At 46.8% G+C, this 19,519-nt stretch overlaps 2 protein-coding genes across 3 annotated transcripts in view; both read right to left on the reverse strand.

Annotated features, from left to right (window-relative positions):
- Nucleotides 1-3,804: 3,804 nt before the first annotated feature.
- On the reverse strand, nt 3,805-7,919 carry SNTN (sentan, cilia apical structure protein). Its single transcript, XM_063348364.1, has 5 exons — nt 7,777-7,919; nt 7,107-7,141; nt 6,114-6,253; nt 4,394-4,713; nt 3,805-3,920 (listed from the first exon to the last, which is right to left on the reverse strand). The coding sequence occupies exons 1-4, from the start codon at nt 7,884-7,886 to the stop codon at nt 4,555-4,557; spliced, it is 444 nt and encodes a 147-aa protein (XP_063204434.1). The 5' UTR covers nt 7,887-7,919; the 3' UTR covers nt 3,805-3,920; nt 4,394-4,554.
- Nucleotides 7,920-14,914: 6,995 nt separating this feature from the next.
- The window catches only part of SYNPR (synaptoporin), a 110,505-nt gene continuing 105,900 nt past the window's right edge, over nt 14,915-19,519 (reverse strand). For both annotated transcript variants that reach the window (XM_063348213.1, XM_063348212.1), the window contains 2 exons: nt 17,512-17,703; nt 14,915-16,694 (listed from right to left, as the gene is read on the reverse strand). In XM_063348213.1, coding sequence (XP_063204283.1) covers nt 16,428-16,694; nt 17,512-17,703 — 459 coding nt within the window. In that variant the 3' untranslated portion in view covers nt 14,915-16,427. The remainder of the gene's footprint in view (nt 16,695-17,511; nt 17,704-19,519) is intronic.

Below are 19,519 nucleotides of genomic sequence, written 5' to 3' on the forward strand. Positions count from 1 at the left end.
CTTGGGCAGCAGGGGTCCCTGCCTGACCAGGGGCCCTAGGTACTCCAGGTCCTGTTTGAGACTCAAGGGCTCTTTGGCAAGCCATTACACACTCATTCGCTATAAAACCCAATTTGTGTTTTGGCCCAGAGGAACCAAGCACCACCTGTGATTCTCTGCACAGGAGATCCTTTCCAAGTTGGCCTTTTTGGGACCTCTGAATGGGAGGAATGGTGACCAAGGAACTACACCAGATATGCACAACCAGCCTCTGCTACAGGCACCTGGTGCTGGGCTTGGGCTGATGTCATGAGTTTCCTTATGTTCAGTTTGGGGGATCACGGCTTCACCTCCTCTTTACGTGCTGGATGCTGGGACTGACTCTCGTTATGGCTATGCATAGCATAAACTCACTCCTACAACAACAATGAATAAAAGATAAGTCCCATGGCTCTGAATCTATCTATGTTTAATGGCTGTTTTGTGCAGTTGGGGCTTAGAGAGACAGCCTGATAGATCTGTCTGCTGAACACTAGTTGCTGTTTACCTTTGCTGGAGGAGGACTCAGAACTAGGGCTATAAACACTTGCAGGATGAGGGAAGAGCAGATGAACAAAGCGAGGAGAGAAGACACAGCTTCACTGGAAGCCTTGTAAACCACTGACTGCAGTAGAAGTCAGTGCAGGAATTAAAAGCTGTCAGTTCAGAAAGCCATAAAAGCACCATCTCTTCTTTATCTAGCTTCCCTGACTGAGCTTGAAACAAAGAGATTTTCTGTTTTCCAGGAGGCGTTTCAGAGTGCTCCTTTGTGGCTCACAAACTGTCACACATTGGAGAGAACATAATTCTGGGACAAAGCTTTTCATCTGCTCTGTAGTGAGCTCCTAAGGGGATGCACCACGTAGCATCTTTCTGAGTCATTCCAACACTCCTGAAGAAGGTTTTCCTACCATGTGGCCACAATTTAACTGCTACCCTGGTGGACTATGATGCAAACCTCTACCTCTTTCTGCAAAGTGACCTGCTGCAATGACCACTTGAGTGGATGTAGCAAGCAGCTGCTGAGAAGCTTTCATGGGCCACGACGCATGGAAGTACCGAGGTGGGGAATGTGCATCACACAGGTACTTGCAAAGTGTGTGCGACCAAGACAAGTTTTATTTTACATGAAAAAGTAACACAACACTTACTTTGAGGGAGGAGGAGACAGGCAAAGTGTCTCCCAGACTGCAGGTTTTCCTCAGCGCCCAGGCCCTGGTGCCCCGGACAGGAGGGCTTACTGAAGGTGCAATAACCGTGAGATAGTTGCGGACCGTATTTCTTTTTCCTAAAATATTTATGCAAAATTGCAGGCTCGGTGCGTGTGGCCCCAGGCTCCTGACAGAAAGCTCGATGTGCAAAACTCTGCCATGACTCACCCCCTGAAGGTCAAGAGCTGCCCTACGATTTGGGAGAGCACCTTAGAGATTAGACTAAAGCCAGATTTTCAAAACCTTCCAAGTCCAGCAGAGTTAAGGCCAGATATGAAGTAGGAAGTCATGGGGAGAAGCCGTAGGTGTGCTAATTAAAGTAGGAGAATGAACCTGCCTTCCTGAGCTGATATTTGGAAATGGAAGCTAAAGATCTGAGGCTGAAGCTCTCCCTGACCCCCATTTCTCCTCTGGCAGTAATTTGAAAGCTCACGCAACTGCAGAGATGACTCAGACTTTTCAGAACAGGTCTTTAAACTTAGATCCAAGGTCTGCAGAGCTTCCCAGGGTGGCTGTTCGCACCTGGACAGTGTAGCTGCACAAATCCCACCCCAACTCCAAGCCCACAGAGGTCAGGTTTTGACTAGCTGCTCTTCATGCTGCCTTCACTTCTAGGGGGTATCAGGTATTGAGATGATGTTCACACTTGCTGAGGCAGAGGAGCCTGCAGATATCGTCAATTTAGCTGCCTGCTCGGCTCCTTAGCACTTGCGTGGGCTCTGCTATGAGAAATCGATGGTGAACTCCCATTGCTTCCAATAGGAGCAAGCTAGGAACAAAATAAAGCACAACAGTAGCCTTTTAAGCAAGCTTTTAGCCAGCTCCCCAAGGATGCAGCCAGACATGCTGTCTACACCAGATCAGCTTCAAAGCCGTTAGCTGAGAGTGCTCAGGGCAGCCACAAATAGTCTGAGCTAATAAAAGAGCATCTTCCACAGCCAAGCTGCAAACTTCTGCCTACTCCCAACTATAAGAAGATGCCGGGGCTCTTCCAAGTGCGTCCTTTTGCTTTTGAGCATCAGGCGGGACTTTCAAGGGCTGATGCAGATCAAGCCTCGCACACCCCATTCACTTGGTTCAGCATCCCTTGCAGAAACCAGCACGGAGCCTCTTGGAAAGCCACCGTCTTCTGTGCGAGAGGCCCAGCATGGACTGGCATCCAGTTCCAGCTCTGCTACATGCACAGGCACTTGGTTTTTCTGCACCTCTGATTCCTTCCCTACCATTTGAACGACTTTGCTATTGAGTTGTTCAGCAATTGCTTCTTACTTTGGATTTTTACTGTGCTTAGCACAAGCTTTTGATCGAAGCCGGGGACTCGGGACGCTGGCTCACAACACGCTGCACTAGAATAAAAAGGGTTTGCATAGGATGAGATGACAAAGTGAATTGATCTGATAAAAGGCCTCTTAAGTCATTAATTCAAGTCATGCAAGATTAAGAAACATTTCAGCAATAACAAAAACTGTGTTAGGGCCTTAGCGATTTCAAAGAACTCTTTCTTAATTGGCTTCACAATATTGTTCCTTTCAGCTTTGTGTTGTAACAGAGGGATATTAGGAAATTCATGCTTTCTGAGTCACCAGTGGCTCCCAAACAAGCTTTTCAGGGCTGTGCCATGGTTTCTTTACCTCAGTAATGGGAAAGCCTTCTAGGGACTCTCACATTCAATCCATCTTTCTACCCCAGAAAAGGAGCATCAGCTGATTTTTTTTTAAGCTTTCATGGACCTTCGACCTGGCCAAAACCCAAGGCAATGGGGGAAGAGACCGAGCAACAGTAGAAACACGTCAGCAATACGAAGCTGTGATACGCGCATGGATGAGGCTGCCAGATTAAGTCCTGGCCGAGGTTCAAACCCCCCGGAGCAGCACCTTTCCTGCTGAGCTTCATTTCAAAACCCACCGCATCCATTTGCATTTCTTCTTTCAGCTCCATCCTGTACTGCACAAAGACACAGACCTTCCCTCTCAAAACAACTGGCTGCTGGCCTCCTACTGCAATATGTCTTTCCTTTGCAAGAAAAATCCATTACAAAACACCCTCTTAGCTTCTGGAAACACTGAGACCCTTTTTATGTTGAGGAGTTAAATCTTGTTACTCAGCTGGCATCAATTCCCCTCCTTTAACACCAAAGGTTTTGATCTCTTCCTATTTAAAAAATTATGCACCAAAGCTAAATCATCCCTGTCTTCTCCTTTCTAGAGAAGGAAGAAGAGAAAACGAAAAGGGTTGCACTGTTTTGCCGGCTCACTCAGCTCGACTCTCTTGGTAGAGGCTTGTTAAATGCTTACAGAGGACATTCTGTTCCTGGGGCGTGAAACTGCATTTCGTGCCCCAACGGGATGTCACAGTGGGCTAAACGTTGGCTCTGAGCCAGGCTCCTATAGGTCAGAATCAAAACAAAGATTAGAATGATGAGCATTTAACCCGTGGCTGGGTCGCCAATATCCCTCAGCTCCAATACAAACATTTTATTGGCCACCTTTTTTCCCCACCATCCCCAGCCTGGACCACCTCTTTGCTTATCTGGTTTGTCCTCCTCCCAGTTTCATGAAACAACAGACTCAGACGAGTGACACGTTTAACTAAGTTGTGCCTTCGCTCACACAAGCAGAGCGCTGCCAAAGACGCACTGCAAATGCTGGACTTGAAATTCCTTCCACAGCGGTCACTCAATGAACAGGTCAGCTGGAGGAGGAAATACAAATAAAGAAACGCTCCATTCAGAAGGGTTAATGGTGGGTTGGAAACCACGCAGGCTAAAGTCAATGTTTACCAAAGGCTGCAACAGATTTTGCAGTCGCTGCCAATTGTGAAACCCATCACCGATATCGCTCTGCTCGGGGCGGCAGCACACCGGGGCAACTGGGAGACCCTGGGGAGCCGACCTGCCTTGCCATTCATGCTGCTGCCCCGAAGGGAGATGGGGCTGCACTTTTTTGACACGGTCTCCCCATCCTTCTCCCCACAGTGATGCGAGAGATGGTGGAGAGGTCTGGGAGAGCGTGGGCTGCCTTTTCCCAGCGTTAAGCTGGGCTGGGGGCTGCACCCAGCTGGTAACTGGTGCTGGAGCCTCGGGACCCACCGCGAGCCAGCCAGCACCCCCTCCCAAAGCACGTACGCAGTGAACGCAAAGCCCTGAGCAGCAAAACTTCACAGACCATTTCTCTAGCGGAGTGAGTTCAGCCAGGTTTGGACGAGACTTTATTCCATTTAAAAGGGACCAGCACAGGGTACCCAGGCACTCAGTTTTATCTCCGCGTGCGGTTCACTCCTGCTTTCCTTATAAAGTGCCAAGCCATTGCTTCTTTTAAAGCACTGATCATTTTGTGGTTTTCACGTTTTTGATCTCCTGCAGCAGGTCAGACATTAGAGTGAGACTGACTAACAAGACCATGAAATCTTCAAAATCAATTTTGTTCTCCAACTCCTCATCCAGGGCAGAAATTATTTCCTGGTACTTGGGTTTGTTTTCTTGGCCCTGTGGAGAATTTTAAATGAAAAGAGATATTAAGCATGCAGTTCTTTTTTTATTGCTTTATAAAAAAAAAAAAAAAAAGACAGACACCTCTGTAAAAATTATTGTATTTTTCTATCTTCCCATTCAGGTTTTTACATCCACATTCATATGAGTTTTTCTAAAGGTATCCAAAGAAACTCAAACAGAAGAATTATTGCAATCAGACAGGAGAACAACCAGCCCCCAAAGTTTCCACCTGAATCCAGAATACGTCTTTTTAAAGACATCTAGTCGTGATTGAAAATCTGGCAGTGACGATGATGTAGCTGGTAACTGATGGAAAAAATGGAGTCCCATATCTTGACAAAACCACAGAGAGGAAACAACCAACCAGCCCTCCTGGCCTCAAGACAGGTCCTCAAATGTATACTGTGAAGGTCTCTGTTGATTTTACAGACATAACTTCAGTAGCTGCTGTTCTCTGTCCTGTTGGACATTACTCTTGGAATGGAAGGGATTATTAAAATTATGTATCATGTCTGTTATTCATATTTCCTTATTAAAAATAAAGGTAGAGGAGATTTTTTTTTTTTTAGCTTTATAACCTTCAAAACATCTCATGATTCCAAATTTGATTGGCTATTGATATTTTCAAGTCCTTTTCCATAAGGTGCCCAGGTTCTAATTAGGTACCAATTCCCCCTCCCCAACCAGTCATGTTATTTTGTTATTCTTGGAAGCAAAGGTATCCTCAAGAATGCTTTTACTCCTAAACTCCTCTCTCATTTACTTAGTTGAGCTCTTTTTACTAGTCCTACGTAGTTTTTTTTCTACCACTTGATAAAAACTTTTTTATTTCGGGAGGGAAAAAAATCCCCACACTTACCTGCAAGAAGTTTACAGGCACAAGTGCTGATATAGCTGTTTTTCACCACACCTGGCTGCCATGGGACACCCCGGGTGGGTGACGATGGAGAGGTTCTCCCCGCTCCCTTTCTCCCAGGGGCCCCCCCAGTGACCGCAGCGTGTGCAGCTCTATGGCACGGGGCTGGCTCTCCTGGTATGGGGTCAGTGCTCTGGCAAACTATCCAACACCCCATTAAACACAACGGGCTGCTTCTCTTCATAACTATAGCCTCTTGTCATCATCTGAGGGGGTTTTTTGTTTGGTTGTTTTTTTTTTTTTTTCAGTGGTTTTACAGTGGTTTATTGCTGCCCCCCCCTCCTTTAGCCCTGTGTTAGATGCAGGCTCAATGTAAAGCAACTCAATTCCCTGAAGATGTTTGTACCCAACCACTGAAGCCACCTGGGATTACCCTGGGGGCTGATGCTCACCCAGCCGCAGGGCAGAGCCCCTGGGGCCATCCCTGCACCCAAAGCTCACCCATTCCAGCACCACCCGCTCGCCCGAACCCCCTCACCCGTATGAAACCCCCAAACTGGGTTTGTAGCAGGTTTTTGGTTTCAGCTTTGCTGAGCTTGCCCTCGGGGTCAGCAGAGTTGTTATACACCAAAGCCGCGGTAGCAAAAGCTTTTTCAAGGTCTGAGCCTTTTCTTAGAGCTAGGGGGGGAGAAAAAGAAAAGAGAAAAAAAGGAGTTATCAGCCTATCAGAAAAAGTGGCCCTTCAGATATAATTGAAAGGAATCTGTCAGAACCATCCTGAGTGGGCGGAAATCTGTGTAGTTTCATTAAAGCTAATGAGACCGAAACCGTTTATACCCACAGAGGACCTGGCCCAGATTTTATTTGGAGTGGGCCAGCAACATGCCTCCTGTCCCATGGAAACACACCCCGAAAAGGAGCTTTCAATCGGAGCTGGGGCACGCAGCAGCGGGAACACAAGGGGATGAGTGAGACCTGTCTGCTCTGCCCCCATCCTGGGCACCCAGCAAGGGCCTGCCACACTGTGGGGACAGGTGGCCATTCTGTGATCCTGTGACAGGCCACACCGGCCATCTTTTGGATGCATTTGGACTCCCAGGATCCTGTATGAGGGAAAAATATAGCCCACCTGGGAAGCCTGGCCAAACAGAATTGTCCATGTCAGAGCATCAGCGCTGCACTTCAGCATTACAGTATAGTGGGGATTTTTGGCTGGAATATTTGGCTGGATTCATCCCCTCCCACTCCTGAGCCTCCTCCTAAAGACTGTGCACTCACAGCATTCAGTTGCCATCAGGTACCGCAGATGACTGGGGCTGTGATTTTTAAGGCAAAGGCAAGCAGAAAAGGAGATGGAGATCAACGCCAGGGCACGTTGCTCAGGGACCCACCAGACCCCCCTGTCTTGCACCGGCCAAGGGTCTGCATGGTCTCAGCTGCTCTAAGTCACCAGGATTTACTGATTTACTGCACTTGGGCTGTGGCCTTGGACGACCTGAACCCCCAAGGGGCAACAGATGGGTCCCCTTACCTTTGACTGACGCCAGCTGCTTGGCTATAGGTACCCTGGCAGGGAGAGAGAAGAGAGGCACAGTTAGCACCCGGTGAATTCTGTGGGTATATATAGTTCCTCCATGAATAGGCTTGCTCATTTCTGTTCCATTTAATCCCCCCAGGAAATCAGGGCTTCCCAAGGGAGATTGGTGGGAAGGAAGATGCAGCGGAAAGGAAAATGGCCTTTACAAGCAGCACACAACATCGCACAGCTCCCAATTCTTCACCTAAGCAAGTGGCCTGGAGTTGTTATTAAAGGTGGTTATTAAATAATTTTAAGAGAGGGACGTTGCCACATCCTTCAAGCAATTTCTTCAGAATATGAAAGAGCTCTGGGAAGTTTCTCAGTTTTAAGCCCATCCCCAGGGAAGTACAGAGGGGTCTGCCATCCCCCACTCACCAGTGCTCGCAGTTTGGAGCGGACACACAGCTTTTATTTCCAGCAGGACTCACACATAGGAGAAGCACCTCCCTGCTTTCTGTTAAAACTTAAAGCCTGCTCTTGCTGAAGTGCTGGAAACTAATTACAGAGCAGCCAAGGTGCAGTGGAAGAGATTGCTTGTGATAGAGACAAACACATCCAGGTAACAAATTTCAAGACAAATGGCAGATCACCTGGGGATGCAAAGAACAAAGCGATGACTTACCGCTTGGGCATGTCTGCTGCGGCCGGAGGGCTTTTTTTGGTGGAAGCAGGAGCTGGCTGATGGACCGAGGACTGCTTGGTGCTGGGAACGCTGGCTCTGCAGCCGCACATCTCGGGGCCAGGGTGTTTGTGATCTCTAAGCAACTCGAGTAACAGCAAACAGGTGAATTCAGGCTCTGCCCTGCCAAAGCCACCTGCCTGCAGTCGGCCCCTATCAATAATGTCAGTGCTACCTGCTGATCATGGAGCCGGCTAAATACATCAGTCTAAAGCAGCCCCTGTAAGGCAGCACTGCTGGGGTGGCAAGTAGCGTGGCTTTTATTTTATGTGAGAATTTGACAGAAACGAACCACATGAATGGAGCCTGAATCCTTTTAGATCTGTAGGGATGTAACTTTGCAGCAGGAATAACTAAGACACTGAATCCATTCGGCTAATACACGTTATCATTTTAACAAGAAACCTTTCTAACGTGGGCTAATGTAATTTGCCCCAAGCTATAAAGTGAGTTGTTCCTATAGACGGCGTCAGAAACTGTGTTTCCCAATTCCTGACACACCATTTATCCCAGGTGAGCATGCTCCTGCTCTAATATTAATTCCCTCGGTGCAGTGCAAAGAGGAGATCTGTTCTTCCTCCAAACCGCTTGCAAAGCAGCATCCAGCACGGAGCCGCTGCTTCCCTGTCTACCCGAATGGATGCTGCCGGCTTCCAAAAGCAGCGTGGAGCCATATGGCAGAGCAGTCGCACATTAGAGAGGCTGGAAGGGCTGCGATGAACTTTGTTATTTATTGGCATGGATATTGCTATTAGAAAACACACAGCTCGTCACGCTGCCTATCTCTGTGCACGGCCTCCTTTCCGCAGATCCTTTGCCTACAGGCGTCTAGACAGGATAAGTTCGACCTAAAAGACCGAGCGGCCGTTTTAATCCCAGGGTGGTCTGTTAATAGGTAGGGGCTTCAAGTACCTCATCCAGCTCATCATTCCTGGTGAAAGGATACAATACTGATGTTAAAACTGCCCAGGATGAGACTTTATGTAACAGGACACGCAAAGGAGACTGCAACAGATGGCCTGGAGAATTAAAATGTTTTCCTCATTTAGTAGAAGCTAAATTACTGAAGGCTAATGAATAAGGATGTTCACCACCTTACTGTTCCTGGATTTTAATTATCTTAAAAAGCATGGGAAAAGGGAACCTTTAATTTTCCATCTAAGAGTGTCATTACTCAAACAATTCAGAGCCTTTTTCTGAGAGGTTTAAGCTGTCTTAGATCTCTAGTGCATTCTTTAGGACTGGCTCATGAATAAAACAGAGCCTGTAATTGCAATGACGCAGCCAAAACACATATAATCAATGCTCATTATCCCATCAATTAACACACTAAAATTAAACAAGAATTCAGGCTTAGTAATCTGCCATCAGCTAAAAAAAAAAAAAAAGTCTTGATATCATGTTGAAGTGATAATTCCCTTTCACATCTGTTGAACCGTACAACAAGGCATGAAAAGCCTTACAGCCCGGTTAATCCGCAGAATGGTAATGTTTGGTCTTAGCGTCCAAGGTAAAAACGCGAGCGAGAAACAGACTCTGCTGCACGTTTATCAGCCACAGGCAGTGCCGCGAGGGAGCTGGCAAAGCCAGCCCTCTGCGTTTTGGGCTCTTTCCACCGCAGATCAGATTTCAGCTCGCAGGTTTTTTCAACTAACCGCCTCTTGAGAGGCCGAGCTCTAGAACAGGTGATTCGCTTTGCTGGGGTAGTAACAAGTTCAAGCAAGCCCAGGGTACATGATCCTTCTAGGATATACTAATTAGTGCATGCAGGAGCGTTAGTGCCTGACAGATAAAGGGCAGCACGAGGATAACCCTGGCCTTTGCAGATGATCAGCTTTGAAGACAGCAAGATTTTGGCTGTATGTGTTGCTCGTGTATTCTGGTCAGCAAGGTGTGCGGGGAGCCAGGCCATCTGCTCCCTATCTATTTTGATACAGCCTATTTATGTTTGAAATATCCAGGTGCTTTTGTCGGTCAACTTTTAGCACGTTCGACACGCTAACAATATTGTCTGCTCAAAATACGCCACCCGACACTTCAAACTGCAAAAATATTTCCAGGCGGTTCACTTAAAATAATTGCCACTGGCAAAAAGCCGCGGTCTCCACTTCACTTTTGGTATTTTCCCAGGGTTTTCCCACCCTCTTTCAAGTACTTTCTGCAAATCAAGACGAGTTACGTTGCGAAACATTTGTGTGTGGCGGAGCCCTGGCTCCCTTAGAGATGACCGTACAATACTGGGCAGGGGCAGGCGTGGGCATGCCCGCGGTGGGCAGGAGTAGCCGAGGGCCAGAGGCACGAGGGAAGACCTACAACAGGAGGTGCTTTCACACCGTTACCCGCTCTGACTTCATGTCTTCAGTGAACCCTTTTGATCTTACATAGAATCATAGAATGATCATCTCGTTCCACCCCCCTGCCCTGGGTAGGGACACCTCCCACCAGCCCAGGCTGCTCCAAGCCCTGTCCAGCCTGGCCTTGAACACCTCCAGGGATGGGGCAGCCACAGCTTCTCTGGGCAACCTGGGCCAGGGGCTCACCACCCTCACAGAAAATAATTTCTTCCTAATATCCAAACTAAATCTACCCTCCTTCAGTTTGAAACCATTACCCCCTTGTCCTATCATTACACTCCCCGATAAAGAGTCCCTCCAAAGAGCCAAGAGTGAGAAGCCCCACAGCTCCATCTTAGCCCAAAGCAGGACTGGCTGCCACAGCCTTATGCTCTTTTCCTCTTGCTCCATCCCTTTGAAATCCATTACTTAGCATGGGGAAAGCCAGCAGAAGCAGCAGGTCTAATGTGCTCACTGCGGTTGGTCCCTCAACAGCAGCCACAGCCCGCGGTGCTGCCTGTGCCCCTCCTGCCCAGGCAAGAGGGCTCAGCCCCGCTGAGGACCTTCTCCGACTCCTCCTCCGCAGGGCAGCATGCAAGGAGCAGACACAACCCCGCGCAGGTTATCGGGGGGTTTAACCAGCTGAAGGGATTGGTAGCCGTGCTGCTGCAATAAGCAGTCTGCTTCCCGCAAATTTAAGTTAGCTAATGGCCATTGCACCCCTCTGGTCGCAGAGCCAACCTGGCTCCTGCTCACCAGTAGCTGGTTTATCGATGCTAGCATACTGCTAAGCATCCTGAAACCTGAACCCTTGCATTTATTCCAGGAGGATAAACAAAATCACAGACTGTTTCCTTCCCCTTAGTTTCTCCATCACCATGCCTTTTGGGGTTCACGCTGCTGCTGCTGCTCCCATCTGTGCTGGGATGGTGTAAGTGATGTTCTGTACATCCCAGGAACATTGGCCTCTTGGCCCATCACAATTTTTTAAAAACATCTCTTCATAGTCAATTTGATTTCACTCAAGGGTGAAATCTGCACTGGTATTTATCTGCATCGGTTGTGCTGGGTGCAGTTTGCTGACCGCTGCCTGATCACAGAATCATAGAGGTGTCCAGGTTGGAAGAGCCCTTTCAGATCATCGAGTCCAACCACCAACCCACCACTGACAAAACCCGTCACTAAACCATGAACCTCAGCACCACGTCTACCCGTCTATTAAACACCTCCAGGGATGGTGATTCCACCACTTCCCTGGCAGCCTGTTCCAATGCTTGACAACCCTTTCAGAGTAGAATTTTTTCCTACTATCCAATCTAAACCTCCCCTGGTGCAGCTTGAGGCCATTTTCTCTTGTCCTTGATGGTTACGCTGTGACCAGCTCTCCTCCGGGTGATGCAAACCGGTGTCCTGCAGGACACGCTCATGCTTGGTGGCTCCGTGCAGGGGAGACCCCAGCTGGGAGGCACCGACGGATCAGCCCCTCTCCCCTACGCACGTGCAGGAGATAACCCAGCTCAGCCTGGAATTCAGCTCTGGGGTCATGAACGATTGAAATATTTATGAGTCCCATTGCTGAGACAGAGCAGGTAAAAAGCCGCTTAAGAAAAGCTATTAGAACTGGTCTGTCTGCGGGGAAACATGGCTTGTCATCTCGTGCCCAGGCATTTGTCAGACGTGGTGCAGCACTTTGGACGAAACATGCTTGTGCCTCATACGGGGGCTGTCAGGGAGCAGAGCGGCTGCGGGGACCCCCTGCGCGCCGGCACCCAGCTCCCCCGGTTTCCTTGAAAATCTAACGGACAAGGGATGAGCCCAACATTTTTGGTATGCTATCCGTTTTCAGAGGGAAACCTGAAAATGCTATTACCAAATAATTTTTCCCCTGAGAAATGTTTTATTACAGGACGCTTAGACTTTAAAAAGGCAGCTATATTCATCAAACGCTAAAATCTTATTAAAGAAGGACACAGCAATAAAAATGTGAGGAAAAAAAACGGTAGCTAAATGCAACAAATGGGATGCCTTTCCCTTCCCCCGGCTCCCCGGTTCAACTATTACGAATTCTTATCAAAATGCTAAGATCTTCACGCTGAGGATGTATGCTATTGACAAATGATGGGACAATCAGCACCAGATATTAATGCTAAAACATAGATTATTGCTGCTGTTAGAAAAAAAGGAGGAGGAAAAGCTCTTGGGTTTAGTAGGAGGAGGGAATAAAAAGAAATCCTGAAAAACAACAGTTAAGTCAGGGAGAGCATAAGCTAAGTAGCCCATCCATCCACATATATAAAAATTTTGACTCAAATCTGGCTTAAAACTAGTAGACAGAAGGCTAAATGCTTATGACATGATACGGCATAATATGATAAGAACTTTTTCAGAAAAGGATGAAACAATACGTGGCAGTTTTTACTCGGTAGTTCTTTACCTGTCTGTAATATTAACTGTGAAGCTCTGGAGATACCGTCAGGAGCAGACTATAGATGGATGCAGTGCGTGTTGCATGCAACTGCCTCTTTCATCACTACATCACAGTTTCAGCCAAGAATAATTCAGAGCTAGAGCCTGAATTGCTCATTCCAATTGAGAGCATATACAGATTGGAAATAATTAACCTAATCAGGTCAGGCAATTGCGATATGAATTCATGCAACAGGAGCACAAACTTTCTCCAAGTCCTGGCCATCGCCGAGGCTCTGCTATGGGCAGCTCGATGGCCACGGTGAAGGAGATTTAATCCGTATTGCACAATAAATAAGTACCCTGTCAAGTAAGGGCATGGCCCTGTGGGCTGGATTTGCATCTAAATTCTTCTTTGTCTCCTTGATGCGCTGGGCAGGGAGCAACACAGGCTGCAGAGCCACTGGGTACCCGCAGCGGTTGCTCCCTGCCCTCTCCGTGGAGGGGATGATGCTGCAGCTTTGCAAAGCGCATCCTCTCCCCAGTCAAGAGCAACGGGGAAACCCTAAAACAGGGCGTGAGCACGCCTCTGCCTTGGCCTCTGAGGCACCTGGAGAGAAGGTCCTGTGCTCCCACCTCCCCTGGCAGGCAGAGGTACCTGCCTCTCCTCCCCAGCTCTGCGCTTGATAACGCAAACACGCTCCCGTCTTGGGTAGCTGAGAAATGGGCTATAAAGAGAAACACATGGGAAAACAGGAGGGACAGCACAGAAGATCAAGGAACATGTTTTTTCCCAGGCTGACCTAGTTATTTAACTAACTGGCAGAGATGCTCACTAATGATGAAGCAGGAAAGCAATCAGTCTGCCAGCAGCAGTTTCACAGAGGATGCTCGGGTTTACTCGGCTACCTGTCTTAAACCCAGGAAACATCAAATACACTCTTTTCCATCTTGCGGCTCAACACCTTGCTATACAGTCGCTATTCCCAGTTCAAATAAACTTCAAATTTCTCAGCGATTTACGAAGGATGCGATAAGACTCGAATCCAGAGGAACACGGAGGAAACACTCAGATACATTTTCTTATATAGCGCAGGAAAGTGCATGCATCATTTTTTGTTTTCACTTTGTCTGCTGCCATACTATATTAATCTGAAAAGCTATAGATGAAGAGATTTTTCATCCCTTCTAATTCACAGTGAAGACTATAGTCCCCAAAGGACTCAAACCAGCTCAACTGTTCTGCATGGCAGCAAGGAGCCAACAGAACCTGTGAATGGCCGGCCAACTGGGTAAAGCAAAGGGCAAGACTTTCAAGAAAACATGGGCCCCTCTCACTACTTTTGCCAACTATTCCACCAGCTCTGCCCTTCATGAGAAAATCTTAGATTCCGAGTTATGCAAATCATACCCAAAATAAGTCATAATCTTGATTCTGTCCTCAATCTTGTATTAGAAACTGCCCTTTCTCCAGGGGCGTCAGCTCCTGAGGGTTTGAACGCTGCAGTTCCTGTGCTCACATGGTTACACAAGAATTTCAGCTTGTTTGAAATGCAGGAACGAATCTAAGTAAAACTTAAGTTTCTAACCCTCATCATTGGTTAAAAAAGTTTGGAAACGCAATCCGGCTGATCTAGGTGAAAAGCTGATGAAGAGAAAGCTAGTTGACACAAAAAACTCTATCTGTTTCCAGTGAAGAGGCTTAGATGACTCAACTTGGGATATTCCTGATCCACTAACACAAACCAGATTTTTTTTTCCAAGAAAAAGTAAAAGAGAAGTAGGACTATGCGGGAGGGGGCATGAAGAGCATACATCCCATCCCTTGCCACGCACACAGATTTCACTTTCGCCTGGCTTGCTATATCTAACTTTTTCCAAAATTAAAAAAAGCCAAGAAACAAAAGAACTGAAAGCCAAAATAAAATTTTTCATTGACCCAGAAAACCGTATTTTGCTCCCATTCGCAATACCAGAACATTCAGATATTCCAGTTTGTCCTCTCTACAGCTCAAACGTGGCCATCCAGCAACTGGGATAGTTAGCACAGCACTGGGCTAGTCCTACTGACAGCTGGAAAGAGGGGTAAAGAGACAGGCAGGTATTAAATTGCACAGTTTTAGTATTTTTTTTTTAAACTTGTGATACTGACCTTTAATGACAAGTGTCTGCAGAAGTGTCCTACTCCACTGTACATTAAAACAATCCTCAGAAAAGCGTTGGAAAACAGTAAGAATATGACCAATAAGGTCAAGCACAGGAATAGTTATTTATCTTTAATGGTTTTCTTCTTAGGTATTTTGCAGTGACAATTTAGCATTAACACACTCTGAAAACGCGCATTGTATGCAATAACTTTATTAGGGTCAAATAGATATCACAATATAGATTCATCCACCGAGTAGCCATAAATTGGTTACAACAATCATAGAAGAGACTAAGCTGTTTTAAGCTAAGATGCTTTCAACATTACAGCTCATACAATAAGGTTATAGACTGATACACTTTGATTTAGAAATGCAGATGATCAGTTTTGATTAGTGTATTGTGCTTCCGGCTTTCATTTGTATCAATGCGTCCCGTAGGCTGTAGTGAGGAAGGGCTGAACTTCCCAGGGAGAAATCCGAACGGGCTACAAGTGTGGCTCGGGCTATTTTAGGATGAATTCCTCTGAGCCTGGGTTATTTGGTCAATCCAGTTACATTCTCCAGTAGCACCAAGCTAGCGCTCAGAGCAGCGACAGAACAGAGGGATATCTAACAACCTTGAAACAGCACGGATGGAGAGGTTTTCTCATAATAAGAGGATATAAAGGAATATTTATGCTCTGTAAGGTCACAAAAATACATGCGGTTTTCATGTTTTGCTGTATTAAGCAACAGGGCATTCTCACACACGGTTTTGTATACTGATATCTGCACCTCTGTTATCTTAGTTAAATAAATACCTTTGTAAACATATAACACAGTTACTTGGTCCTTATTTTCCACAGCTCACGTTAAAAGATTCACAAAACATCCATAGAAATAGTGATTTATAGAATGAATACTTAGCTGAGTTAAATGGAATAACATCGGTCAGGTACCATATATACTACTGAATGCCATTTCGAGGAAAAACATTTTAGTTACAAAGCATTCAGAACCTGGGTAAGCCATATATATTCAACTCTGCAAAATATATAAAAGATGCATACTTCTTTTAAACATACATTTAACAAAATGTAGTGGCAGAAGTTGAGAAGTTCCATTTACGCAGTCCAGACGTTTGGTAGTATGAAACCGCTTATCCATGCACTAAATTACGGATGACTCGGTTAACTGAAATAAGAGTAAAATCTTCCGAAACAAAAAGGTATAACCAAAACAAATGCTCTGAAGAGTCACAGACAGGCAGTTTTGAAAATTTAGGTGCGGTATTACATGCATGGATATACAGAATAATCTGTGGAAATAATAGTAGAACACTTCTCGTTTTTCACCAAAATGCAGAAGGAAATTCAATTATATTATGCATATTAAATACTACAGACTTGAGGCTACAAAATGCTTCTACCATCTTAACACATACAAAACTACCATAAAGTTATCTCTACAGTACGTACTACAACACTGACTCCAGGTCACCACCCGCGATGAGCATATCCCCTGTATCTGATTAATCAGGGACAAAAACGGCCAACTCCAGCCCACCGGCCACCTCCCATCTGTCTCAGGAGGTAGGCTTAGATCTTCAATCGACATTAAACACCATGTTGTAGTATTAATTTATGTGAAACCCTTAAAAATCTGGCGCCGCTGAAACTTGAGACCTGTGAAACCTCTACACGTGAGGGATGCGAGAGCTGCGTGAACCCTAAATTTGATTAGCGAAGGAGGTTGGCCCGCTCTGGCCGTAGCTCTGGGACTGGCCATATTCACCCACCTGGCCGTAGGAGCCCGGCTGGTTGTAGCCACCGGTCGGCCCGTAGCTGTCTTGGTTATAGCCCCCTTGGTTGTAGCTGCTGGACTGCTTCTCCATGGTGTCCGGAGGGTGCCGCTGGCCCGAGGAATGCCAGCCCGTCTCCTTAAACACAAACCAAATGTTGCCTGCCCAGAGGATAAAGTTCAAGAAGCCAAAGACCTAGGTGGGGAGAAGAGGAGCTCGTCACCCGGCAGCCGCCGTCTCACAGCCCAGCCTAGCATTATGGACCCCGCACGCTCCTGGGAGAAGTCACAGAATCATAGAACTGGCTAGGTTGGAAGGGACCTTTCACATCATCGAGTTCAATCATCGCCGCTGCTCTCAGCCCATCCTTCTCCCAAAACCTACTGGAAAATTTTCTCAGCTTTGGAGCAAATTCTTAAATTCAATTCCCTTAGCTATAGCCCACAAGGTGTCTGTTTTCCTTTTTGTTTCCAAAAAAAAGTGGAGTTTTTAGGCCAAAATATTTTTTTTTGTTTGAAAACAACTTAGTTCAAAGAAACTGTGGAAAGATACAATTTGAAAGAATTTTTTTTAAAAGAGAGAAATTAATTGCTCTGCTGGCCTAATTTCTTTTTTTTTTTTAACATTCTGAAGACCAATTTTACGTTGCTTTTTGAGTGATTTTTAAAGGAAACCGTAAGGCACAAAACCTTTTCTTCCCAAAGGAGCGCACGGACCCTTTTCGAAAGCGTTGCAGCGAGCAAGTTGAAAGCAGAGAGGCCAAGCGACGCACTTGGACAGACACTTTGTGCTTTCTCCCCACCCCAACCCTGCACGCTCGTCCCGCTCCTGCTCCACGGCGGAGACCTCTCACGGGTCACACTCTGCCTTTCCCCGCAGCAAGACTCTACTTCCAATTAAATCTTTCCAGCTAACTGGTTTACAGCAGCCGATTTAGGTCAACGCACGGGTAAAAAGAGATGAAAATACGTTTGCAAGGTAACGGTGAGAAGAAGTAATCAAAGTCACTTACAACCGAAGTGTTGAGGCTTGACATAACAGGGCTGCGAACGGGCAAGCATTTGTTGGACTGCTGTTTGCAGGCAGACATCAGTAATAGCACTTCGTCTGGGTCGGTCGCGATCTTGACATCTGACAGTCCTTTAGCCCAAGCAGATGAGCTCACTAGCCACAAGAATGAGAAGACCACTGTCACAATGAAATCCTAAAAGACAAATTAGTTAGAAGCATTACACTGGTGTGTCCGTTGGGAAGAAGAAAACATATTAAAAATCACCAGAAAACTGAAAAGTTGCGTCAGAGGAGATAAAAAACACGAGCTTGCTATTCCGTGGAAGGTTGCGATTACTTTCATCGCCTACAGAGCTAATTTTCAGAAGTGCCTGACGTGCCTAACGGGGCAGAGCCCTTCGGTTGCCATTTGCATCTCCGACCCCAAGGCCACATTCCCACAAGCGTGTGGCGGGTAGCCAGGATGCTGCCTTGGAAATCGGGCTGTTCACGGCACCTGGCTGATGAATCGGGATCAATTAAAAAACTATAGATGCCTGGAAAGGAGCCGGGCCCTCCTGAGGGCTGGCTCCTGCCCCGGGTGCTCCTACAGAGAGCCAGGGCAGGCTCCCAATAGGAGGCGTTTCCATCTGCAGCAGCATCTCAGGGGGAACCTGAAACTGGCTAATCCTCAGCTACCAGATGAGGGGTTTTCTCACCAGCTACAGGTAAAGCCAAATGTCCCCGCTGCACAAGCCGTGCAGCCGCTAATTATCACGAGCGAACAAATAAACAGTGAGACATGCCAAGCAGGGAGACTCCTCAGCTCCTCTCTGTCCTGGTAAAGCACTTGCTCCCGATTCCCATCCACGTGAAAAGAGGGGAGAAGGGGTAGCGGTCCCTCCAGGATCCAGCGCCTCGGAGCAGCTCTGCTCTGAACCATTCTGCTCACTTTTCCCTCGAAAGACTCTCAGGAGCACCCACAGGCATAAACTTCTCCTTGTCTTAGCCAGAACAAGTGGCCAAGTGACACTGTTGTTGTGTGGGTTTGGGGGGAAAGGAGGGAGGAGGTGTGATTTTTCAAGCTTTCTTGTGTCTTGCTAAAACAGAAGAGCCTTTCTGCTGTCATGTTCCATCCCATCTGTCAGCCCACAACAGATGGTAGAGGTGCCAAAGTCTAACATACCACTAACTGCATCGCTGCGTCTTGATATCCCACCTCCCATGGGGGCTGCTTCCCCTTCCCCCTTACAAAGTAAAGGTGTACATGGAAGGAAGAGAAATGTTCATTAAGAACACAGCATTTCGGGTCGCTATCCAAAGAAATAAGCGATCCCTGGGAAACGTCATTCTCCTCTTCTACAAGCACACCTGACATTTGGGGAAGGAGCTCTCTGCGGCACCTGAGGGACGGAGGACACGAGCTTCTTCCACGATGGAAGATGCACCAGTCAATAAACCAGCCGCACAAGTGAGCCATGAACAAAGGATTTCTCCACTCACGCAGATGGGATTAAATTAACTGTGCTTGGATGCTTTCCCAAAGGATACATCCTTCTCTTTTAACAGTGCCACAATTTGTTTTCTGCAGGCCTGTGTCTGCCGCCGAGCTTTGAGCTCCTCTGACCTCCCTCCATGCTGGCCAAATGGGCTCTCTTCAAGAGCGTGAAGCCCAGGAGCTGACAACTGTCTTAACACCCAAAGAGACTCCGGGTAGACAGAGGCATATATAGCCCAGAGAAATTTTTTTTCTCAGGGAAATTTCCAGCAAAAGGAATTATTGTATCTTATACGTCCTAGCAGTAACTGAATGAGAAACAGACTCCTGGAGGCAACAGTTCAATTGCAAACACATCCTAAAAATTCCAGCTGGTAGAAATCCACTTGATGCAACCTGATATGGATTATGATGGGATATGCTCTTTATTTGCTATGAGGCTTGACACGTTTCTACCTGGATGCCAACCCGCATATAGGTTCTGATTGACACAACAGACAGGGACACACCAGAGTTTTGGGGAATACATTTT

The sequence above is a fragment of the Chroicocephalus ridibundus genome, chromosome 10 (genome assembly GCF_963924245.1).
Source record: "Chroicocephalus ridibundus chromosome 10, bChrRid1.1, whole genome shotgun sequence".
In the NCBI taxonomy this organism is placed as follows: domain Eukaryota; kingdom Metazoa; phylum Chordata; class Aves; order Charadriiformes; family Laridae; genus Chroicocephalus; species Chroicocephalus ridibundus.

What these genes read in the sequence shown, in the direction of transcription:
- SNTN (XM_063348364.1), bottom strand. Translation starts at nt 7,886, where the DNA reads ATGTGCGGCTGCAGAGCCAGCGTTCCCAGCACCAAGCAGTCCTCGGTC. An exon ending in GCAGCTGGCGTCAGTCAAAG is followed by an intron (nt 6,254 to 7,106) that starts GTAAGGGGACCC and finishes CTCCCCCCCTAG; the next exon opens with CTCTAAGAAAAGGCTCAGAC. An exon ending in AGTTTGGGGGTTTCATACGG is followed by an intron (nt 4,714 to 6,113) that starts GTGAGGGGGTTC and finishes AATTCTCCACAG; the next exon opens with GGCCAAGAAAACAAACCCAA.